The sequence below is a fragment of the Mya arenaria genome, chromosome 9 (assembly GCF_026914265.1).
Source record: "Mya arenaria isolate MELC-2E11 chromosome 9, ASM2691426v1".
Lineage (NCBI taxonomy): Eukaryota > Metazoa > Mollusca > Bivalvia > Myida > Myidae > Mya > Mya arenaria.
The window spans coordinates 27,061,924-27,072,219 of record NC_069130.1 but is presented as its reverse complement, the minus strand read 5'-3'; the positions used below and the strand labels follow the sequence as shown (position 1 = coordinate 27,072,219).

General features: G+C 32.0%; 1 protein-coding gene across 1 annotated transcript; it reads right to left on the bottom strand.

Moving 5' to 3' along the window:
* Positions 1-513: 513 nt before the first annotated feature.
* Positions 514-6,250, bottom strand: LOC128245323 (G-protein coupled receptor dmsr-1-like). Its single transcript, XM_052963448.1, has 2 exons — positions 6,178-6,250; positions 514-1,841 (listed from the first exon to the last, which is right to left on the bottom strand). Exon 2 carries the CDS (start codon positions 1,811-1,813, stop codon positions 704-706), a length of 1,110 nt encoding a protein of 369 aa, XP_052819408.1. The 5' UTR covers positions 1,814-1,841; positions 6,178-6,250; the 3' UTR covers positions 514-703.
* Between the last annotated feature and the right edge of the window lie 4,046 nt (positions 6,251-10,296).

The following is a 10,296-nucleotide window of genomic DNA, read 5'->3' as shown; positions in this document are numbered from 1 at the left end:
TCAATTTAATATCGATTAAAGGACTTATCAAAAGGCGCATTATCAATTCATTTGCAAATAGTTTAATATTGTATCAAGATTAAAAATTGATTTTGAAGTTGCTTTATTACAAAGCTAATAAATTTGCTTCGAAAAAGATGGTATTACTTTTTGCGTTTAGATATTTAAATAGTGATCATACGATGCGATCGCTGATAAGTATGAGTGGTTAGAAATTAGCAACACGATACCAAGATACTATTTAAAACAGCTTAAATTGCGGCGTTTAATGATCAAAGATCGCCAGTATGTTACCAACGTATGTTTCTGACAAGAATCATATTTAGAAAACATATATATTTGTTTTCATAGTATTTATTTGTGAACAAATTAGTATATTACTTTATTCATTGCAAAACACAATTCAAATGTTTAACATCATAACAATAACAATTATGTAACATGGAATGAAACGTCAATGGATATGGTTTCAATAATACAATGCAAATACATATCTAAAAATCTTCACGGAAGAATTGTCTCTGAATAACATCGCAAATGATAATAGTCAGCTTAAAGACAAAGCAAACATTATTTCTGATTTAGATATAAACGTGCAGACAGCTACCGATCAAGCAGATTAAGTTCCAGTAGATGATAATACTATTGTTGAAGACGTACTAACGGGAGCGGCTTTTATTTGATCTTATTTGCTGTCACGTTTTCAGATTGTAGTAAATGTCGTTTTCAAGGATGTTGTAAGTTGAGTCCTTTCCATGTCTTTAAATGTCGACTGTTTATTGAAATACATTTGCAAGAACTTTGTTCTAAACTGGGTGCTCATGATGCAGTAAAGGAGAAAGTTTATAGCGTTGTTAACCAAAGCAAGCAGGTCCATCAGATCCCCGAGAGGCGAATAGACGCTATAGTAAAAGTCAGGAATGACTGTACTTATAAGAATTAGCAATCCATGCGGAAATTCAGTCAACAAAAACAGGATAATCACAACCAGCAACATTCGCGTAGTTTTTGCCTGTCTACTTTCGCGTCGAACTTTGTTTGATGTTACAGAAAGACGACGACGTCTTTGGCGACCATTAAGGTTGAGGCTTATTAATAGGCTTCCGCTGAAAACTGTCATCAAAATGCAAGGAACAATCTTTGTCAATATTGAATATGTTAACACATTGACTAAAACAATTGGCTTGGTGTCGTTTGTGCCCAGTTTAATATCTTCGATGAAGAACGCGGTTTTGTTTGTTTCATTGTCATGATGTTCAACGATTTTGTTTGTCATGTAATTTGGTACTAGAACAACACATGAACAAACGTATATTCCTGCAATCACTTTCTGTATTGTGCTATACAGTCGTCTTTTTGCGACAGTCCCTTTTGAAGTAGACCGTAACTGAACAAATCTGAACACGGCCAATGAGACACCTAACCAATTTGATATTGTATGAGTTGTTGCAACAAAATTGATGAGAAAGAGCATGTATACTGCCCAGGGAAATGTAAACTTGTCCGGTGAAGAATCATAAGGGTCGAAGGCACAGTAGAAGTGAATCACAAAAGGAACGTAAGGAATCATAGTCAACAAGTCTGCCACTGCCAACCAACAAAGAAGTGCGTTCGTTGGGTTGCGCATATCCTTCCGCGATAATACTGTTATATTGATGAGATTGGTCGGAATTCCAAAAAAACACACAGTAAGGCTTGAATATCCATGTATGGATGTAAACCAGCCTCCAAAAACAGCCAATGCACTTGGCTCGATCTGTTCACTGCTAGGTGTTGTAACGTTTGTCGCCATTTTGACGTCTGCTTCAAACATGGTCTTCAAAATATGGCCCTAGGCTAGCCTGAAATAAACATTTTTTTTCATTAACTTAAAACATAAAAGATACGCGACAAGCTTAACTACGTCTTCAAATATATTTGACATAGTCGGGTGACACGGGAAACTTCCTTTCTGTTACATGTCAATGTTATGTCATAAAAGATTTTCTGCATATATCATTTATTAGGTTCTCAACTATGATCTCGCGCATCAAACTGGAATAACAAAGTAGGCAACATACATCAACAATCAGTATGATGTTCATACAGTTCATCGTTTAATGTTGATTTAATAAGATCGATGAAAGGAGAGAGAGAGTCATAAACACAAGGAAAAGCAAATGAATATTTTATCTACAATCTAAGTTGGGTATGTTGAGTAGCATGGTAAGCCGTTCCAAATGACGCCGATGCATTTTATATTAGATGACTTGTATTACTCAAGTGTTATTTTACTTCTTTTTGTTGGTAAAATAAGATGTTTTAAGTAAACAGTTGTATTTTGCTGCGAAATGTCATATTTATACTGAGTCGAATAAGGCGCCGTATCAAAAAGTACCAATGACCCTATATTAATGTTTGGACATTTATGTTCATGGTTTTCAGACGTGCGATTGAAGCATACACAGCTGTTCCTTGTAAATGTCGTCTGACTATACTGTCCTACTATCCACTCAAATCCAAAAACCTCGGTCATTATCCAACATATCAGAAATAATGCTAGTCTTAAAAAACTTCCCATCGTCGAGGCGTCCATTTTGAAAATGTGTTGTGTTTTCAACTGTCAAGGGACATATAATGTTTTACGTAGGAGAAGTTGACATTAAACTGATCCTGAAGTTAAATTGAAACAAAATTCAAGTTTCTAAAAAAAGCGTAATTAAGACAAGAATCAAAATCACTGTTTACGTGATCGAATGTGTTTTCTTAGCGTTATGATATTTGAGTCACATTACATGTTCGTATATCTTGAAGACTATTGACGAGGTCTATCCTGAAGCTTTCAGCAGATGGCCGGAGTTGTTCTGATCTCATTCACATAATGAAACATGGTGACTACTAATCTGACAGACGATCTAATACATTATTTCTTCTGATGCAACGGTCTCGGTAGAGCACTTTTCTCTTTTATTGCAAGCACCAGATGTGATGACACGTCAAATATGGTTTTTCTTAGTCCCTGTTACGATACACATTTCATCTGGTAGCCAATTAACAATTTTCTGTTGATACGGAACGAGATATGCTGGTCGATATTTGTCGATTCGTGGCTAAATTACAAAATTATGACAACACATAGAAATTACATGCGGTCGTACTGGAATTGGCGGTTTCGAGCCTTCAGTTGGTTGTATTTCGCATGTTGGACAAACACCCACCAAAGGTATATTTTTGTATTTTCCACTTGATCGATTTTACGTAAAACTATGTTTGCTCCCACAACAGGAAATCACAAATTGGTAAAAAATATCCACCATGTAAAGCTGATATTAATTAGAAAATATTTAATAAAACATGTACAAATGTTAACTGATGTTCTTTTTGCAGCATCATGTAACCGCTTAAATTGTTTATAGATTCTCCTTCACCCAAAGTCATTTACGATAAATTAAGGTTTCAAATGATATATGTTGGCTTTATTTCTTACTAGTTAATACTTAAAAAAACTTTTGTCACGGCGGATATTATTCACCAACATAACCACATATTTTAGAATAGTGTAGAGTGTAAATAAAACAATTTTATTCCATTTCACCACTTCGGAGTAATTAAAATTACGTTTGGTTTTGTTATGCTTAACTAAGGGAATATTCATCATTGATTATTGCTGATGGTTAGCTTTTTTATCTACATAACTTGTCAGGTTTTTCTGGTGGCACTTTTATGAAAAGAGTATATCGATGTTTATACGATGTTATAAACCTTATTTATAGAAAAACAGTTACGCTCTTGAACTACGGAGGAAATCGTGTAAAGGAGGTTTGACTAGCTTGACTGTCTGAACTCAAATATAAACCATGGCGAAAATACAAAATCAGTTCAAGATTTTTTCGAATGTAAAATAGAACACTGGATAATAAATTACACATATTAACATAGTTATAACATTGTCGGACATTGCGTTCAATTTACGGGTTACAAATCAGTATTGCTGTGTGTTTTGATGTCTTCAAGATATCGAATAGGTTCGTTGTCGCCTTCTTCAATGGCGTGTTCATCACCTAAATAAATCTCTGCTTCACCAAACAAAGAACAACTGGGTTTTGCCAATGAAACGGAATGGAGCTGAATTATATGTTCTAGCAAGTACTTAGTATAAAGACAAACTATAAGCATTCATGATTGAAATCTTTATTTCAATAACAATATCATACCATCATAGATACATAAGGCGGATATGTAACAACATGTAATGCGTTTAATGTCAGAATTTTGTGACAATTCAGGGGTATCGGTATGTTTTTAAGCTTAGGTCCTATTCTCTCCATTACAATATGAATGTCGATTTTAAACAACTTGAAAATTAACTGCAACATATTACAAGCTTTTCATCATGTAATAGTAACGTTTGCAACTGACCAAAGCCATTTCCTCGACCAATAAAACAAAACACGATGACGATGACATTTTACACCAATTCATTCTACTGAAACAGGGAAATTGAACTTTTAAATTGCTGTGTAAGTCGCCACGAATTGAAACCAATGCAAACTGAGCATGTATGGATGTTTTTGTAGGTATGAACCCGACTCTTCAGTAGTTATATCCATATGGTTACCGGACAATTATACTTCAAATCGCTGATACGGGTAATCGGTGCTATCCGGTAAATTTGTATCGAAGGGGAGTTAACGTCACACTCATTCAAAGCTTTAATACATTAAACATTAAATTTCATAATATTGTGTTTTTTTAAATGCAATGTCTTTAGAAAAAAAAACGTTTCTGGGAGTAATTATTCTCTCAGTCATTATGTATTATTCTCAGATCGCAGAATTAGAATAAAGTTAGTATTGAAATTTATAGCTGTACTTATAAACAAGTTTTAGTAATTTATCACATTAGTATTTTCATTTTTTAAATCAATTAATTAATCTGCTAGCAAAGGTATTGATGTACCTTTAATCCGCGGCTATGTTTACTGATAACACTATATATTACAGGAATCCTACCAACAATTAGTCGGTTTGTGATAACAATATTATGTACTTTTGATAACTGATTGTCCTTTTGGTATTATTTCATTGGATATTTCCAGTTGATTTTTGAATACGTAAAATAATTGACATGAAATACATACTTCATACACTTATTAAAATTTGTAATAATTTACCTTCTTTTTACGGACCTTAAACCTTTATTTGCACTATGTTATGGCCAAAGAACGAGTTTACTATACAATGTAATTATTATAATTATTTCCTTTATTTTACCCTTTCGAATGATACCAAACTAATATGGCCTCATCAAAGGGCTTCCATTTATATACATATCTCTGTATCGGATATATTGTTTCTGAAATGGTAGCCCTGAAATGCACAATAGTAGTATTCCGGCTACATTTTAAACGTTTTTGGGATGCTATTTTGGACTTGAGTTTTTTTACTTATTATACATTATGAATTTGGAACTGTCACTCCTTTTACAAATAAAACACAACATACATACAAGAATAAAAGTCTCAGTTTGAATAGCACGTTTCTTTGAACAATAGTAAGGACAAGATTGTTGCGTCACCTAACATCCATTCAAGCGGTATTATAATTACAATGTTATAAAACCATATGAAATGACTTTTTAGGATTTTTCAAAAAATCATTATTTATGTATTTGAATTGGCATTAGAAACTGGGTTATACACATTTTTGTTGATTCTTTAACATACAATATTTTTTAAATAAAAGCCTTGCTGCCAATTGTAACACGTTTTAAAATACGTGCCGCTTTTATGATCGAAACAAAACGGACAAGCCTGGAACATTGTATTATTAAAGTTATCCCCGTACCATATATATATATATATATATATATATATATATATATATATATATATATATATATATATATATATATATATATATATATATATATATATAAAATATCCTGATTGAGGAAGAGGCTTCCCTCGATAATGTTGAAAATAATTTTCATACAAAATATATTAATAAATAATTTATGAGCGGAAACACAATCGGAAATGATTATAGATCATGGTAAAGATTGATGTAAATTTTAGGATTTATTTTGTTGTAAAACGTGACGTGTTTTGTAATGCATACATACACATATTCTGTTTATTCCTTCAGGGAAGGTAACGTATAATCCATTTAATAAAAAACAGAAACAAACAATATCCACCTGGTAGCGTATCCTTGATATTTGACAGCCATAGCTCCAAGAACAAGTTGACAATGAAACAGTATTGTTCGATATGTCTGTATTATACTCCGGCACACCCACTAAAAGACAAGCGGAACATTTTCCAATATCGTAGAGCCCTGTCTGGTTTGACTGTATTATACTCAAGCAAGTGGAACATTTTCCAATACCAACGAACCCTGTCTGATAATAGACATCCAACCTGTAGGAACACCGCTGATCGTCGACGTTCTGGTATTGCAAATGTATTTGATCAATGAGAATGCACCTGCACATTATTGTTATTACCCAACGTTTTTTGCAAGATATATGATTTTGACATTTCTGATAATATTGGGGATTGGTTGATAAATTGTTTTATTCTCTATATTATAGCGAGTTATATTGCTTAAGGTATTATGATGACGGATAAAGTTGATGATTATGTCTTGTTATGTTGCTTAATATTGTTGGAGGTTATCTTATGTGGCCTATAGAATATACATCAGATATAAGTATTCACGCGTTACCTACGTGCAATAAATGCAGGAAATCGTTTCCAATACAGGTAAGCCATCCATTGGATACAAAAATGTGTACGTGCATTTTATATGTTAACATTGAGATTATTTATATCATTAATTTATACAGATAAACCATAATACTATTTTAATATGTATTACACCTTTGAATAATACCATAAGTATGCTACTATTATGATATTATATATTAAATGACGGTAATAAAACAAAAAAAAACTATGCCAGATAATGATTATTTTACAATGTTAATGGGTTTTTTTTAAATTTATTATCATAATGTCTGTATAAAAACGACAAAAAGATAGAACTTAACATTTTGTAACTTTCAAATAAATCTTTGCAAGGAATTATGGTTTGTATTAATGATAGGACAACCTTTCGCAATGAGGTTGCTAGGGTTTGATAAAACAATTGATGGCCGATTGAACATAAGGTTTATTTGTTTGGATCACGTATTGAGTAATTTATACAATACGCCCAATGCCAAATAAGCCTAAACTCGTTTAATAATAAAACAAAATTTATAATAAAAAAACACCCTCGAACAATCTTTTAAAAGCATTTCAAATAAATAAAAGGTTTTCAAGAAAAGCAATTTTTTACCACGTTTTGGTCAATGTTATTTATCAAGACAACGTTATGTATGCTTATAGTAAAAACCCATATTTATCGTTAACTCATTAATTACAAGTAAACTTATTTTCAAACACTTGTTACAACTATGTTTTGTATGGTTGTGAAGTTTGGGGTAATGGTAATAAAATGTAGAAAGGTTCACTAAAGCGGTTCAATTGATACCCCTAAGTATATGTTCAGTGCTGAAATACTACAACCAACCGTATAGTACATGTTGAAACGTGTGTATATATATATATATATATATATATATATATATATATATATATATATATATATATATATATATATATATATATATATATATATATATATATATATATATATATATATATATATATATATATATATAAATACTCGCGAAGGTAAATGTTAACGATGGGTTGCTGTTCGCCATTCTGCCAAAGATATCCATTATAAGCCGGATTAATTTGACTTGGAATATATTCACATTAGACACTTTGCCCTGCCTTCTCAAGTAATAATATAACGTAGGAAGAAATTATTATGTATGTTTTTTTTTTTATCTGACAAAGCGTATATGTCATTTTGTACATAGGAATCGGTTACTATGAATAAGGTTGTTTTGGGTGAACAAAATGCTATTTACCCGAATAATTAACCCCTCTGCATGCATACGGTACGCTTCAGCGTATATGAATCTTAGACAGGAATGCGCTATAATTTTAAGTATGTGTGCATGCTTTCCACATGCATTGAACATTTGATTAACGAGTAGTGGATGATATCTTTTTCGATGTATATCCCACCTCTTTCCATGTCAGAAATGGATTAAGGGACGTGAACAAATTACCGTTTAATAAAACCAGCCGCTGACGATCATCTATTTTACATCATGAATGAAATATATTGAGTTGATGACGATACACACATTTATCTTGCTATTTTTCATAGAAGGTATCCAAGAAATATTGCCATTACATAGAATGATGACAGGCAGACTAATCTATCACATGTTGGTTTTCGTATAGACTTTAAGGACAAAACAACACTGGAGCTGCCAGCTGATATTTTGTTATCAAAATAGCGTGCAAGCAAGGAAGGCAATTACAATTTTCCGTCTGCTCAATATTCCATTTCCAAAACATAAATATGTTAATGTATATCAATTAAAGAAATCGACCACAACCTATTTTCCATGAACTACTAGGATAGGTAGAACTAAATAGTGGATATGCATCTTATTCATATTACACTTTGCTAATTAGCCCCGGCTAATCAATTCGTACCTACGACTATTTGAATGGCACTGAAACCATATTGATGTTAAACCAATGTATTCAAATCTACAACATTCAATCTAGAAGTCCTAAATGACCAACTTGACATTTAACGTAAGGTTTACTGTGCCCGAAAAGGTTAAATCTTTAAAAATGGACCCTATCCTGACCAACATTTTTTTTCCGTGAAGCAGAAGTAAAATCGACTTTAAGAACGTAACATATCGTTATATAAGACTATTTAATTAATGTGTTATCTAAAACAAAACAAAAAAGATACAAACATATTGATCAGTGGAAGCACCTTCAGGACGCTTTATCTTGTTAAAGGAAGTAATTTGTTAAAACAAAATAACAAACACAATTAACTATCCATCAGCATCATTCTTTAAGATATTTTTTTGATCAACCTGAAATAAAATGAATATACCGAATCAGAAAGAGACGCCTTGATGTATATTTAAGAGAGGAATTGATGTCTGGCTCTGTGCATTGCGAATTGATTGTAATTCAATGGTACCTTATCATTTCATATCATTACAGTAACTCTGAAATAAAAACATCGTCCACGGAGTCTTTCAATATATCTTTTTGCTGTTTAAATTGCATGTGAAATATAAACATGAATGTGCTTTTCGAAATGTCAATGGACATAAAATCTAATTATTCAGTGTTAGATCGCAATATATTCCACCGAATGAGCTCCATACGTTATATTAAATGTTTGATGTTGAACGAAGTTGCAATCATATACTAAAACAAACAATTTTATTTTCATATTATACCAAAAAGGATAATAATTGCAATTTGAATTTAAATTATGTCGAAAAGCACGCGAAATTGTTTGCGAATTTAACGTCGTTTTGGAAATGATGTAGTTGCAATCTTGTCCCACTGAAAACGAGCTAAACTTTCAAAACAGTGTAAAATATCAAATTAATATTTTCACTGTTTAAAGCAGTAAATTATCAATTTTATTTCGCTGACAAATCTCTAAATACAACCGGAAAGCATATAATGAACTCCTTAAACCCACTGGAATAAAACAGTTTCAATTACCATGTTCCAAAGACTAACCTTACGCGTTAAATGTGCAGCTGGTCCCAAAGTTTTTTTTCATAATTATCTCTTTTTGGACGTAATCGGGAAGCCAGGCCGACCCTTGAATACAGCGCATTTCTTGTTCTTTTTTAGCAAAGCACTTAGGTGAACTTACGCCCTGAATGATATAAGTAATATGTAACTAAAATGATAACGATTCTTCCTGATTCTTTAAATTGATGGATATGAACACGCTGTATTTCGGCTGATTTCGATATGTGTTTTCTTCGTTAAACTTCGTTAAAGCATTATCATGCATCTTGGTTTATGTATTTGATTGTAATTTCAAAGTGTATTGTTAAACATATGTGTTTATTTTCAGGTTGAAACATTACGTATTCGACTCAAATCAACCATGAAAATGTTATTTGCGTTTGGCTGGATCTTTTTGATTGATCTATTCACTGTTTGCACAAATGCAGCATATTTATTTTTAGAACTAAGTAAGAGTCACCTTGTACAAGCATTATTTTCATTAATATGTTCCGTAGATCACAAACTCGTTTTAAATACTGACTTAACACTTTTACCTAGTGAAAATTAACTTTATATTGATTGCATTGATTGCAAATTCTATATGCGTCCTGGAATAACTACTA